The sequence below is a fragment of the Cetorhinus maximus genome, chromosome 6, assembly GCF_964194155.1.
Source record: "Cetorhinus maximus chromosome 6, sCetMax3.hap1.1, whole genome shotgun sequence".
Taxonomy (NCBI): Eukaryota; Metazoa; Chordata; class Chondrichthyes; order Lamniformes; family Cetorhinidae; genus Cetorhinus; species Cetorhinus maximus.
In genome coordinates, this window is record NC_135884.1 from 28,348,481 (window position 1) to 28,364,668 (window position 16,188).

At 41.5% G+C, this 16,188-nt stretch overlaps 1 protein-coding gene across 2 annotated transcripts in view; it reads right to left on the bottom strand.

Moving 5' to 3' along the window:
* The window catches only part of LOC144681668 (constitutive coactivator of PPAR-gamma-like protein 1 homolog), a 126,233-nt gene that overhangs the window by 86,730 nt on the left and 23,315 nt on the right, over positions 1 to 16,188 (bottom strand). For both annotated transcript variants that reach the window (XM_078543478.1, XM_078543477.1), the window contains exon 2: positions 9,454 to 9,700. In XM_078543478.1, coding sequence (XP_078399604.1) covers positions 9,454 to 9,700 — 247 coding nt within the window. The remainder of the gene's footprint in view (positions 1 to 9,453; positions 9,701 to 16,188) is intronic.

Consider the following 16,188-nt stretch of genomic DNA (forward strand, 5'->3'; position numbering starts at 1 on the left):
TTTTATTTCTAATAGAAATCATAAGCCACCTGAACGTTCAACATGAAGCTGCAAGACGGCAACCAGTTTACGTCCATGTATTTAAGACTAAGCTCTGGCTGTTGGAAAGCTAGTTTACTTGCAACTATTTTGCTTTGGCCTGGACCCTCCCTATCTCTGTAATTTCCTCTAGCCTGATAACCCTCAGAGACATCTGCGCTTCTCTAATTCCAGACTTAGATGCCCAGCATGCCCAATTTTGATTGCACCCCCATTGGTCGCTGCGCCGTCAGCTGGCTAGGTCCTAAATTCTGTAATTTACTGTCTAAAACTTTGCACCTCTCTACTTCAATTTTCCCCTTTAAGACAATCCTTAAGACCTACCTCTCTGATCAAGCTTTTGGGCACCTGCCCTGGTATCTCTTTATGTGGCTCAGTGTCATATTTTATAATGCTTCTGTGAAGTGCTTTGAGACATTTTATTACATTAAAAGCATTATGTAAATTTAAGTCACTGTTGTTTGTGCTGGTATTCAGAAGAAGCTATAGGGATCTACAAAGTCAAAGTCCCACATCTGCTTAAGGATAATGGGGGGGGCTCTGCCGGACAGTCCTTCAGTTGTCCATAATATTCAAGGGAACACAGGAATAGGACATGGCCATTCAGCCCCTCAAGCCTGTTCACCCATTCAATTGCATCACAACTGATCTGTTTCTCAACCCTATTTACCCACCTTGGTGCTATACCCCTTAATACCCTTACCTAACCACAAGCTGTCAATTTCAGTAGTCACATTAATTACATTTCTCCTGCTTCCCTCAGTTCAGAATGACAATTACAAGTTAAACATCTATATGTATTGCCTTATGCTTATCAACATCAATCGCAATCATCTCCCCAGTTTCAAACTTCCCCACACATCTCTCCTTTCAACTATCAAATAGTAAAACAGACAACTTACAATGCTGTGGTTGTTGCTGAAGCAAGCTCCTCCATGAAGACGAAACCTTAACTAGTGAAACTTGCTGAGTTTTCAGTGTAGTCTTGTAACACCATCTTGGACAGGGAGGATCTTCGAAACACTGTCATCTCTGGGATCCTACCTACAACAAGGTGAGAATTGGCTATCTACACTGTTTAGCTATGCACCTATTTAAATATGGCATTCCAAATGTCATTTTACTTAAATCGCTTTGCTTGTAAATAATTACTGTTAGATCCCCATGCGGAGCACACCATTCCTCTACCAAGGGGGTAGGGCAGTAAAAAGCCTGTTCCCAGAATTGTGTTTGCAACCAGATGCATGACAATAGTGCAGCTTTACCAGGTACCAAAATTTTATGCCTTTGGTCCTCCTCTATCTTTTTGATTCAATAAACTTTTGTAAGTTAACTAGATACTCAATATATACGGAAACCCATCTCTGAATGTCTCCAAGCTACTCAAAAGTCCATGTAGACTGAATTTCTGGCTGCCCCACAAAAAGCACACACTCCTTCCCCTATAGAGATACACCCCTCAAAGTTCAGAGAGCTTAAGCACAGGTTAGCACAGCCAATGCTTAGGGATCCACTTAGCTGTAGGAGTACTGCTCAAAGTTTGTCAGAGAACATAGGAAGGAACATAAGAACAGGATTAGGCTATTCAGTCCCTCGAGCTTATTCCATCATTCAATGAGAATGTCGATGATCTTCATCTGAACTCCATATACTTGTCTTTGCCACATATCCATTAATCCCTTTGGTCACCGTAACTCAGTTTCCAGCCTTCATGGACTTCCAGCAGAAACAGCCAGTTGTTAATCAGAGCAGACATAAAGATAACAGGTATGAAATAAAGGGATTTTTAAAAAAATCACACTTGTGTACTAAAGGGTGCTTTTCCAAGTTTCTAGTTAAAATATTTTGTTGGGAAGAATTATAGAATACTCAGCAACTAGCCATGCTTTACCCAACAGATAAGTGTTCTGTTCAATGCCAACAATGATCCTCATTTTGACAAAGATGCAAATTTGCCTCCCTAAATAGAGTTTTGCTAATGTGCTGAAAATTGAATAGTAATCTGAACCCAGCCATACCACCCACTAATCAAAAGTACCTTGAAACAGGCAGCTGCAGTTCTACACCAGTATTGTCCAACAGAAATCACTTACTAGCCACTGGTGTAGCTATAGCAAAACTTTTTTAGCCACATGCACTAACTTTATAAGGAAACGCCTTACATAGAAAACCGGTAAAAATACCTCACATGTATATTTACTTACCGAACATCTATCACCATTCAGTGCAAAGTTTTGCAGTCTTTCCCTTTCAACAAAGTTTGGTTTCCTGGTATGGGCTTAGCAGGCATTGCAGCTTCTCAGTTTTTGTCTGGTATTTCCAAATGGAACTTTGACTCCTCAGAATGACTGCTGAGAGCATTGACTTGCACAGTGATGCACCAGGCCTGCCCCTACTCTCCATCCTGAACATGTGTGGCTGGTGCTTGCCCTTTGCCCTGACATGCTCTGATATAGTTCTTCTTTATTAATTGGGCAGGCTTTCTTCTGTTGGCCTGGAGCAATTATTTCTATTGGTTGAGCCAACCATGATGATTGTTTCCCGATCCATACAATGTTGCTGGTGTTCCAATGGTGTTAAAGTCTGGCATTTTTACCCATTTTACACACCACCTTAGCTGATAACCAACAATCAGTAGCCAAGGAAGTAATGCACACGCAATGATCAGAAAGATCACGCATTCTGCTTTTCATCTCAACAGTTTACCAACAAACACACAAAAGAAGTTAAGGTATGCATGCATATGTCATGCAAACATGAGTACTGAAATCATACGGGCATTGATAGTGTGTATTACTCTCATTTTATCTACCTTTCAATCAAAAATGCAATTATCCACATATTGGATAACATGTTGCTAAAAATTTAAACTAAAGCTTATCACTCCTCACTCAAGGAATAAGTTCAACTGCTATTTTGTGCAGGTGAAACCATTACGAAAACTGGATTCAACTCTAGCCCACACTTTTGGTTGCTGAAGTCCTGTGTTAACTGAGTTAGGACAGTCTGAATCCAGGTCTTGGTGTGCATGGGCCTTAAACAAAAAAAAAATCTCTAACCTGACAATCTCACCACAGAATGGTGTATCATCCCAAACAGAAATTGTGAATGCAATATATATCTTTAAAAGGGGCTGAATGGAGAACATTGCGCAGCCAAGTAGTAGGTAGAGGACACTTTCAGTCTAAGAATGAAGACACTTCTATAAAATTATTACCTTAATTTTTCTGCAGTCCATATATCAAGGAAACAATTGCCTTAAAAAACAATCCAACAGAAAGTAAATCCTATTCAATGCGAAGATTCAAATAGTAATGTTTGGCAAACATACGAATGGTGAGTGTTTCAAGTGAAAATTCCACTCATACAACTCATTCAGTTTTTTATTGAGACAGAGCATATTTCACAATGTATAGGGTGCATTTCCATTTAGACATTAAGGCTGAGTTTGCTACTCATTACATAAATTAGTTTCTTGTCTCAGTGTGGTATTCTAAGGAACATTTTGTATTCACATGCTTGGATCCATATTACTTTTCTAAAGAATGAGATGGGTAAATGGAAGGAACGTTTATTCCCTGAAATATGACATTCAGAAACAAATATGCTGAGTAATTGCGAACCTATATACAACTCCCTCCTGTTAGTCAAAGTAGAGACGATCAACTAAAAACCTAGAATTTGGAAAAGTACCCGGCTAAACCTGAAACAATACAAAAAGTTATAAAGTTGTTTCCCAGGCCAAAAATCAAAAGGCAGGTACCATCACAGGGTATGTCAAATAATGACAGCCATCTCCTATATTCTATTAAAGAAAGCATCAGCCATAAATAAGCATTGATTTAGTAGCAGCAGATTTTGCCTGAAATTTTCTGGAATTGAGAGTGTAACTAAACAGGCTTATGAGGACAATCAAGTGAACATTATGCACTGGGCTATTGAGAAAATGTTTCCCGATTGGCCACCTGCAAGCATTTGAGATGATAAATGTTCGGGAATCAGTGATAAATTAGCTACTTTGGCATAAAAATGGCTTGATAAAACAAAATAGGTAGTGATGGTAAATCTAGAGTTCTTGTCAAGGAGGAAGAGAGAGACATAAACTAGTACAGTTTCAGAAATTTGTTCTGGCTTTCCTGCTCTTCACACTATTCATAAATGATATGGAAAATACTCCTAATCAATTTATCATACAATCTGGTTGTGCCAAGTTGCGTGGCCAAGGCTGCTAGTATTCAGACTGACTTGAACAAATTAATGTTAAGTAAATTTGAATACAAATGTAAGTGTAATGTACATTAGAACAGGAAGTATGAAACTTGGGTCACACTGACATTGGCAAAGGAAGGGGGAGAGGGGGGCAATGACAAATTCATGACAAGAGAATGTTTTCCTCCCACGTTTGCAGGTGATGTTGAACTAGGCCTTTGCTCTCTACAGCCTCTAGGGTGGATTACAGTACCCTAATATTGCCCCTAATGTCTTTCTAATAATTGCTCCACCTTTTGAGCTGCTCTTGTTCGACCCTAGCAAAAACTGCAGCAATGCAGGCAGCTCCCAAAGCTGTTATTCACTGATTGGCAGGTGACCACTGTTTTTATTCATTCATGGGGTGTAGGCGTTGCTGGCTAGGCCAGCATTTAATGCCCATCGCTAATTGCTCTTGAGAAGCTGGTGGTGAGCTGCCTCCTTGAACCACTGCAGTTCATGTGGTGTAGGTATACCCACAGTGCTGTTAGGAAGGGAGTTCCAGGATTTTGACCCAGTGACAGTGAAGGAACAGCGATACATTTTTAAGTCAGGATGGTGAGTGGCTTGGAGGGGAAATTCTAGGTGGTGGTGTTCCCATCAGTCTGCTGCCCTTGTCCTTCGAGATGTTATTGGTCGTGGGTTTGGAAGGTGCTGTCTAAGGAGCCTTGGTGAGTTCCTGCAGTGCATCTTGTAGATGGCACACGTTGCTGCTACAGTGTGTCGGTGGTGGAGGGAGTGAATGTTTGTGGGTAGGGTGCCAATCAAGCGGGTTGCTTTGTCCTAGATGGTGTCGAGCTTCTTGACTGTTGTTGGAGCTGCACTCATCCAGGCAAGTGGAGAGTATTCCATCACACTCCTGACTTGTAGATGAAGGACAGGTTTTGGGGAGTCAGGACGTGAGGAATCGCTGCACAATTCCTAGCCTCTGACCTGCTCTTGTAGCCACAGTATTTATATAACTAGTCCAGTTCAGTTTCTGGTCAATGGTAATCCCCAAGATGTTGATAGCAGGGGACTCAGCAACGGTAATGTCATTGAAAGTCAAGGGACTATGGTTAAGTTCTCTCTTGATGGAGATGGTCATTGCCTGGCACTTGTGTGGCGCAAATGTTACTTGTCACTTGTCAGCCCAAGCCAGGATATTGTCCAGGTCTTGCTGCATTTGGACATGGACTGCTTCAGTATCTGAGGAGTCACAAATGGTGAACATCGTGCAATCATCAGCAAACATCCCCACTTCTGACCTTATGATGGAAAGAAGATCATTAATGAAGCAGCTGAAGATGGTTGGGCCAAGGGCACCACCCTGAGGAACTCCTGCAATGATGCCCTGGAACTGAAATGATTGAACTCCAACAACCACCTTCCTTTGTCTTAGGTATGACTCCAGCCAGCAGAGAGTTTTCCCCAATTACCATTGACACCAGTTTTGCTAGTGTTCCCTGATGCCACACTTGGTCAAATGCTGCCTTGATGTCAAGGGCAGTCACTCTCACTCCACTTCCGGAGTTCAGCTCTTTTGTCCATGTTTGAACCAAGGCTGTAATGAGGTCAGGAGTTGAGTGACCCCTGGCAGAACCCAAACTGAACATCAGTGAGCAAGTTATTGCTAAGCAAGAGCCACTTGATAGCACCTTTGATGACCCCTTCCATCACTTTGCTGGTGATCGAGAGTAGAGTGATGGGACAATAATTGGCTGGGTTGGACTTCTGCAGCTTTTTGTGTACATTGCTGTGTAGATGCCAGTGTTGTAACTGTACTGGAACAGCTTGGCCAGGGGCGCAGCAAGTTCTGGAGCACAAGTCTTCAGTACTATTGCTGGAATATTGTCAGGGCTCATAGCCTTTGCAGTATCCAGTGCCTTCAGCCATTTCTTGATATCACATGGAGTGAATCGAATCGGCTGAAGACTGGCATCTGTGATGCTGGAGACCTCTGGAGGAGGCAGGGATGGATCATGCACTTGGCACTTCTGGCTTAAGGTTCTTGTAAATGCTTCAGCTTTATCTTTTTGCACTGATGTGCTGGATTTCCCCCCTAATTGAGGATGGGGATATTTGTGGAGCCTCCTCCTCCAGTGAGTTGTTTAATTGTCCATCACCATTCATGACTGCATGTGGCAGGACTGCAGAGCTTAGTTCTGATCCATTGGTTGTGGAATCGCTTAGCTCTATCACTTGCTGCTTATGCTGTTTGGCACGCAAGTAGTCCTGTTCGTAGCTTCATCAGGTTGACTAGCATTTGGGGGCTTGTGCCAAAATTGGAAGAGCTGTCTCGCAGTGCCTGGTGCTGGCTCCTGGCACTTCATTGAACTAGGATTGATCCCCTGGCTTGGTGGTTATGGTAGAGTGGAGGATATGCCGGGCCATGAGGTTACAGATTATAGTTGAGTATAATTCTGCTGCTGATGGCCCACACTGCCTCAAGGTTACCCAGTCTTGAGTTGCTAGATCTGTTTGAAATATATCCCATTTAGCATGGTAGTGGCATCACACATGGTGGAGGGTATCCTCAATGTGAAGATAGGACTTCGTCTCCACAAGGACTGTGCAGGGTGGTCACTCCTGCCAATACTGTCATGGACAGATGCATCTGTGGCAGACAGGTTGGTGAGGATGAGGTCAAGTATGTTTTTCAGTCTTTTTGGTTCCCTCACCACCTGCTGCAGACCCAGTCTAACAGCTATATCCTTTAGGATCCGGCCAGCTCAATCTGTAGTAGGATACTGAGCCACTGTTGGTGATGGACATTGAAGTCCCCCAGCCAGAGTATATTCTGTGTCCTTGCCATCCTCAGTGCTTCTTCCAAGTGGTGTTCAACATGGAGGAATACAGATTCATCAGCTGAGGGGGGAACACTATGTGGTAAGCAGGAGGTTTCCTTGCTCAGGTTTGACCTGGTGCCACAAAACTTCATGAGGTCCAGAGTCGATGTTGAGGACTCCCAGGCAACTCCCTCCCGGCTGTATACCACTGCGCTGCCACCTCTGCTGAATCTGTTCTGCCGGTGGGACAGGTCATAACCATGGATGGTGATTGTGGAATCAAGGACATTATCTGTAAGTTACGATTCCGTGAGGATGACTATGTCAGGCTGTTGCTTGACTAGTCTGTGAGACAGCTCTCTCAATTTTGGCACAAGCCCCCAGTAGTTAGTAAGGAGGGCTTTGCGGGGTTGCCAGGGCTGAGTTTGCTGTTATCTTTCCGGTGCCTCGGTCTATGCTGGGCCATCCATCCGGTTTCATTCCTTATTGACATCTTGTTTTTTAGCCGTTTGATACAACTAAGTGGCTTGCTACACCATTTCAGAGGGTATTAAAAGTCAACCACATTGCTGTGGGTCTAGCGTCACATGCAGACCAGACCAGGTAAGTGTGGCAGATTTCCTAAAGGACATTAGTGAACCAGATGGGTTTTTACAACAATTGACATGGTTTCATGGTCATCATTCGACTTTTGTTCCATATATTTTTATTGAATTCAAATTCCACCATCTGCCACGGTGGAATATGAACTCAGGTCCCCAGAGCATTACCCTGGGTCTCTGGATTACTAGCCTAGTGACAATAGCACTACTCCACTGCCTCCCCATCTTTTGTAGAGGTGAGGAAAACGCTGTAAGGGTTCACAATTTTGAGGCCTCTGAAATATGCAACAAAATGTGCAACAGTTGACTATGGCCCCAAAATAAAATGCTTTAATTGCAAAATCTCACAAGTCAGGTGTTATGGACAAGTGACTTGCCAAACAAATTATTTTTGACATGTATAGTTTACTTTTTTACTCAGAAACATAATTGCGACGAAGGAAGAAAATGCTGAGGAGAAAGTTAAATGTTTCATTAGATCCAGCAGGAAGAGGATAGTCATGAAACAATACTACCAAAGCATCTCATCAGTACAAGGTCTTTGTGTTCTTTTCCTTCCCCTTTCCACCCCTGCCCCCAATAATAACTCGGGCCATTCTTAACTGTAAAAGATAAATGAATAAACTATTTATAACAAATAATTGAACTGTTGTGTTTAAGAATATATACTCTTCTAACTTCAAAGTCTTGGTCCAGTATTAATATTACTTACAATTTGTACTAAGTGCCCACTAAGCATCCTACTATCCATCCTACTAATACACATGCTCCCCTGACAATAGTTCATGCTTAATGGTTGCTAGTCACAAATACTCTTTTTTAAAACTGGTGAGTTGCATCTGCTTCTTAGCAGCCATACCACATAAAATAATAGGTTATCTAATTTTAGAACACATACTCAGCACAATTACTTAAATCAGTGTAAATGGCAGTTGCTTTGAATCAGATTTTGACTGTTAAATACAAATAGATCATAAATTAATGTTTGGTGTGGGGGAATTGCTCTCATTTTACAGAAACTAGCATATTTATGGAACTCATGTAACTTGTGACAGATGTATAAATTAAAATGCTTCCCCAGTGTAACACAATTAAAATACAATCAACACAAAAAAGCCAAATTCAAGCTTGCTTACTATCTCCATAATACACCCACTCTTAAAAAAATTAGTTAAGCTGTAATTTTTCTTTAATAGTAACATTTTCGTAAACTCACTACAACGAAGTATCTGGATTCTATAGCCCAGCTGAGATTAAAAATTCTCTGTTTGTAGAACAGGTGCACCTTTGCACTCTACCATTCTACCAACATATAGAGTGCTATGTCATTGGAAAATAATTACCATTACAAATCAAATGCAGAACATTATCATTCTGAAATAAATGTTTAATTTTTAGAGGGAAAACTGAAAGGAGAGATTACTGTTTAACTTTTTTCTTTAAAGGATATATTGTAGAGACAGTAAGTGTTAGTTGCACTGGGTTGCTCTCGTGCTAACCAAAAAATGGCACCAAGGAAATAGAATGGACAAACAGTGAATGGCAAGCAACCCACGGGTGGAGCAAAGCAGTCATTTTAAAGAGAGAAAGATGGGTGCCCATTAAGAGAAAGAAAAACTAGCCTTCAAATGTTTCAAAAAATGCAAAACATTTAAACCACCACTATAATAAAATCTAAATTTAACAATTTCGACAGCATAATTTTCAATGGAATTCCCAAAGAAGACAAGAAATTATTTTCCCATCCAAATTAGCATGCTTTCAGTAATGCTTTTACAGTAAATATGTTCACCCACCTAAGAGTGCAGCAAAGATAACAAAGCGACTAGGATTCAGATCCAGTTGCTTGGCAACTTCATGCATCAGGTATTGGTTGGTAGTGAGGCTTTTGCCATTCCGGCTCAGTTTAAGGGCATGGGCACTGAAATAGTACTGGATGTTACACAACGCATAATCTGAGTCATAAGCAAGTAGGCCATGGAAACCATTCTCTCTGCAGAAGGCAATCACTTCCTGATGGTGATCTTCAATGCTCTGTGCAACCTGCAAAATAATCAGACATTTTATCTACACATCACCTGGAATGGACATGAGCAGTTAGTAAATTATTATATGAATAAGCCACAGAGTGATTAAAGGATTCTGAGATGAACTACAAAATCATAAACACATGTATACTTTTTGATTATAACCAAGTGTGCCTGAGATTCCATAGACAAGATTTTAATTGAATTTAGATTTTCTGATACATTTCATAGAATATTATGGTAAATAAGCATCTATAAAATACTTGTTTCCAAAACAGCTACCAGCAATACAACTGAGTTTAATGTTAAAATGCTGCAAGAATTTTTCCTCTAGGTTGCAGCATTCATCACTGCAACAAGATTCATCACCAATTTTCTCCCCACTTTTACAGGTCCCCAGGGTCTCAGTTGGTTCCTTGTCTAACTCTAATAAAATACATCTCTGCTAACTGTCACAAGATGAGTAATATAAATCTTCCTTTGATTTTTCTATTCCTCCAGCAAAATATCAAATCCGCTACCCAAATGGTGCTGATTGGAAAGTCAGACAGAGAAAATTAATCCTGCAACTTTTCTCGGTCCTGCTCAGTGACCTACCAACATCTAAGCTTGCTCTCAATTTTTTTTTGACTGGGTGGCACAATGTGCTGGGGATAGGAAAGATGGAAGGAAAAACAGCAGGGATAAAAATGATACTTGGGGAAATTAAGCTGATCGTAAACAATTCAGGTCATTAGCTTTTAAGAACTGCAGTAACCCTCTAACACTTAAAAAAATAAAATGCACACATATTAATTGTCTGTACAAAGCACATTAGCTTTGTGAAAAAAAGAAAGGTTTACATTTATATAACTCCTTTCATGACCTCAGGATATTCCAAAGTGCTTCGGAACCAATTAAGTACTTTTGGGGCGTAGTCGATGTTATAATGTTGGAAACATAGCAGGCAGGCAACTTGCATTCAATAAGGTTTCACAAATAGCAATAATGACCAGACAATCTGTTTTAGTGATGCTGGTTGAAGAGCAATAAATGCTGACCAGGACACCAGGGATAAATCCTCTGCCTTTCCTGCCACGGGATTGTTTATGCCCAGCTGAGGGGGTATATATGGTCACAGTAAAATGTCACATCCTGCTGTTCCAATGGTTCAGCACTCCTTCAGTATTGCACTGTAGTGCCAGCCTCGATTTTCTGCTCAAGGCTCTGGAATGGGACTTGAACCCACCATCATCCGACTTAGAAGCAAGAGTGAAACTACTGAGCCATGACCAGCACAGTTATGCATGATATCCATTGCAGAAAAGAGCTCATCACTTGGCCATGGTCTAGATGGCCAAATTAGTGCATCAACTTATCTATTACAAAGAGTCTATGGAGAGACAACATTAACACTAGCTCATTCGCACCTTAGATTTAAAATATGTCCGAATATACAAGGGGCCAAATTTTCCTGGAGCGGGGCATCTCACAGCACATGACATGAGTTAGACTTCTTCCTGCATCCTTCAGGACACATTTTCTTTTGTTTTGCACTGTGACTTTCTGGAGTGCAAGCTGGTAACGCTAATATGGCATCTGGGACCTTAGTAAACAGCACATATCCTTAATGAACGAGATTTAAGGATTAAGCAAGGAAGAGAGAAACAACAGAGGAGAGTGAATTAAAGTCAAATCAGAAAGAGAAATATACAGAGAAAAAGATAGATTGGATTATGAGCGCGAAAAAAGCGAAACAAAGGAAAAGTAAAAAAATGAAATAAAATTTGACATTTTCAAAGTGTGTAACAATTTACTATTCACTGGAATTACATTGAGGAGTTTAAATTATTCCCTTTCGGGGCCAGAGGAGATATTGGTATTGCATTAACAATTATTACATTATTAAAAGGACATTTATCCTCTTAATCACCAGTTCTAACTTTCTGCAGCGAGTTTAATGTGCAAATCCAGCAAGTTCTCAGGGGCAAGATGCTGTTTGTGCAAAGCAAACAACAGAGCAGTGTAAATCAGCAGCAAGTTGTGGTCATATCTCTTAATCCCTCAATTTGCTGGCCAATTTGAATGGCATATGTCAGTAACACGCCATTATTTATCCTGAAGAATTCCATTCATTGCTTTAAACATTCAAATAGTCACTTTTCACATTTTAATCAAAAATGGTCAAAAAATTCTGAAAAGCAAAGTATCAATACTTTAAAAAAAGCCTTGTAATAATAATGGGCAACCCTCCTAAGGAAAACCTCAGTTCCACTCACTATCTCAAAGGCCCAAGCACAATGAGTAATTTATCCAGTAAAGGGTGCATTAACATGCCACAATTTCTGAAGTCTGAGTTTCAAGAAAATCTTAAAAAAACATGAATTAATAAAGCACAACCAAGCAACGTTTATCCACAAGATGTACAAGCTGCACCACACCTGAAACTGTCCATTAGAATATTAAAAATAGGAGGAGTAGGCCATAGAGGCGCTCAAGCCTGCTCTGCCATTCAATATGATCATGGTTGATCTGATTATCTCCACCATGACCCTTGACTCCCCTTTTAATTCAAAAATCTATCACATCCTCAAAGAACTCTAATAAATCTGTCAAAGACTATTTCCCTTTCAAAACCACGTTAACTCTGCTTCATTGTATTATGATTTACTAAATGTCCTGCTACTGCCTCCTTAATAATGGATTCCAACATTTTCCCATTCCCAGCATTACTCATGTTAGGCTAACTAGTTTCCTGCTTTCTGTCTCTGTCCTATCACAAACGGGAGTGTAACATTTGCATTTTTCCAATCCACTGGGACTTTTCTGTGATCTAAAGAATTTTGTAAGGTTACAACCAATTCATCTACTATCTCTACAGCCACTTCTTTTAATATCCTAGGAGGCAGGCCCTAAGTCCAGGGGACTTGTCAGCCTTTAGACCAATAAGTTTGCCTAGTACTTCTTCTCTAGTGAAAATGATTGCTGTAAGTTCCATCCTCCCTTTTGCCCCTTGATCTTTTTTTACTATTATCGGGATGCTTTTAAATTCTTCTATCGTGGCGGCAGATACAAAATACTTGCTCAAAATCTCCTTGCTTCCCATTAATTTCCCAGCCTCATCCTCAATGGACTAACATCTACTTTAGTTAGTCTCTTTTTACTTACTGTGTCTGCAACTGTTCTTTACCATTATCCCTTTTAATCAATTTTCCCAATCCACTTCAGCCAACTCTGTTTTCAGATCTTTATAATGGCCTTTATTTAAGTTTAAGACAGTAGCTTCAGACCCAGGTTTCTCACTCTCAAACTGAATGTTGTCATGAAAATATAATAACTTTCATAATGTTATTGGGATTTATTGTAAAGTGGGAATAGTGGGGTCTGGATGGTTTGTGTACGTGTGTATGTTTGTGTGGGACTTAACTGAATTAAAGACAGGTGGTCTGAAGCCTTTGATGTATCAGAAGAGAAGCTAGGTTTGAAATGCTAAATAAGTAAACATGGCTGAAGTTCTAAAATGTGAAGTGTAAAGGAAAATTTGCATTTTTAGATAAACCAGAGTAGTTGAATTTCAAAAGGGAAGGTGAAATGTCACACTTAGCCAGAAGAAGCCAAACAATGTGTTTATTTTTCCCAAAGCTTACTGAAAAAATTGGTACTATGAAAGATTGAGAAGAGTGTCCTGCAGTCAGCATCACTGTGAAGCAGGCTGGAAAGAGTGTCCTGCAGTTAGTTTTTGTTGAAAATAACAAGAGTAACATCACAAGACAGTGCAAGAGAGTGGTGGAGAGATCAGAACCAGTGTGAGTGCGGGGAAGCTTCAAAAAGTGATGTCAGCACAAAGGTGAGAGCTGATTGGCAAGTAGTGGGTAAGTGTTTTTCTCCAGTTTAAAATAGATTGAGCTAAGGAAAGGTAGGAGTTCTAGTTTTTATTTAAAGTACATAAATAATTTAATGTTTATTTACTGTATTTAACTTAAAGTAAGGGTTTTTTTTCAACTAGAGGCATGGCAGGGCAGCTGAGTCCTGTGTTATGTGCCACCTGCAACACGTGGGAAGTCCTAGGTGCTCCTTGTGCTCTAACCAGCCACATGTGCAGGAAGTGCCACCAGCTGCAGGTACTTGAGCTCTGAGTTTCGGAGCTTGAGCGGCAGCTGGAGGCACTGAGGTGCATCCGCAAGGCTGAGTTTCATGGATAGCATATTTTTAGAGGGGATGTCACCCCACAGCTTACGGAAGTGCAGAGAGGGAATGGGTGACCATCAGTCAGAAGAAGGGTGTCATGCAGGTAGTAAGGAAATCCCCAGGGTGCATCTCGCTCGAAAACCGTTTTTCTGTGTTGGAAAATGGTTAGAGTGACGGTTCCTCTGGGGAGTGCAGCACGCTCATGGCATTGTGAGTGACTCAACTGCACAGCGGGGAGGAAAAAGAGAAGAAGAGCAATAGTGGTAGGAGACTTGATAGTAAAGGGAACAGACAGGCATTTCTGCGGCCGTAGACGTGATGGTATGTTGCCTCCCTGGTGCCAGGGTCAAGGATGTCATTGAACAGCTGCAGGACATTCTAAAGAGGGAGGGCAAACAGACAGAGATCATGGTACATTTTGGTACCAACGACATAGGTAGAAAGAGGGATGAGGTCCTGCAAGCAGAATTTAGGGAGCCAGGAAGCAGATTTAAAAACAGGACCTCAAAGGTAGTAATCTCTGGATTACTTCCAGTGCCACGCACTAGTGAGTATAGAAATAGGAGGTTAGTCCAGATTAATGCGTGGCTACAGAGATGGTGCAGGATGGAGGACTTTAGATTTCTGGGACATTGGGATCGTTTCTGGGGGCGGTGAGACCAGTACAAGGCAGACAGGTTGCACCTGAACAGAAAAAGGCCCATCGAGTCTGTACTCGTCAAACAAGTTCCTAACTATTCTAATCCCATAGCCTTGTATGCCATGGCATTGCAAGTGCACATCCAAATACCTCTTAAATGTTATGAGGGTTTCTGCCTCTACCACCCTTTCAGGCAGTGAGTTCCAGATTCCCACCACCCTCTGGGTGAAAAAATTCTTCCTCACATCCTCTCTAAACCTCCTGGCCCTTACCTTAAATCGATACCCCCTGGTTATTGATCCCACCAAGGGTAAAAGTTCCTTCCTGTCTACCCTATCTATGCCCCTCATAATTTTATACACCTCAATCATGACTCCCCTCTGCACCAGGGAAAATAACCTCAGTCTATCCAATCTCTCCTCATAATTAAACTCTCCAGCCCAGGCAACATCCTGGTAAATCTCCTCTGCACTCTCTCGAGTGCAATCATATCTTTCCTATAATGCGGATTCCAGAACTGCACACAATACTCTAGCTGTAGCCTAACCAGCGTTTTATACAGTTCCAGCATAACCTCCCTGCTCTTATATTCTATGCCTTAGCTAATAAAGGCAAGTATCCCATATGCCTTCTCAACCACCTTATCTGCCTGTCCCGCTACCTTAAGGGGCCGGTGGGCATGTACACCAAGGTCCCTCTGATCTTTGGTACTTCCCAGGATCCTACCATTCATTGTGTATTCCCATGCCTTGTTTGTCCTGCCCAAGTGCATCACTTCACAGTTATCCGGATTAAATTCCATTTGCCACTGATCAGCCCATCTGACCAGCCCATCTATGTCCTCCTGTAATCTAAGGCTATCCTCCTCACTATTTACCATCCCACCAATTTTTGTGTTATCCGCGAACTTACTGATCAAGCCTCCCACATTCAAGTCCAAATCGTTTATATATATCACAAACAGCAAGGGACCCAACACCAATCCCTGTGGAACCCCACTGGACACAGGCATCCAGTCACAAAAATGCCCCTTGACCATCACCCTCTGCTTCCTGCCACTCAGCCAATTCTGGATCAAATTTGCCAAATTTCCTTGGATCCCATGGGCTCTTACCTTCATTATCAGTCTCCCATGCGGGATCTTATCAAAAGCCTTGCTGAAGTCCAAGTAGACTACGTCAAATGCATTGCCCTCATCCACACACCTGGTTACCTCTTCAAAAAATTCAATGAAATTGATTAGACATGACCCCCCCCCTTAACAAAACCATACTGACTGTCCTTGATTAATCCCTGCCTCTCCAAGTATAGATTAACTCTGTCCCTCAGAATTGCTTCCAATAGTTTCCCCACCACTGAGGTTAGACTGACTGGCCTGTAGTTCCCTGGTTTATCCCTTCCTCCTTTCTTGATTAAACAGTACCACATTGGCTGTCCTCCAGTCCTCTGGAACCTTTCCTGTGGCCAGGGAGGTATTGAAAATTGCCAGCGCCCCTGCTATCTCCTCCCTTGCCTCACTCAACAGCCTGGGATACATTTCATTTGGGCATGGAGATTTATCTACTTTTAAGCCTGCCAGACCACTTAGAACCTCCTCCCTTTCTTTGCTAATTTCTTTAATTATATCACAGTTCTTCTGCCTAATTTCCATATTCACGTCGTCCCTCTCACTTATGAACACCGACACAAAGTATTCA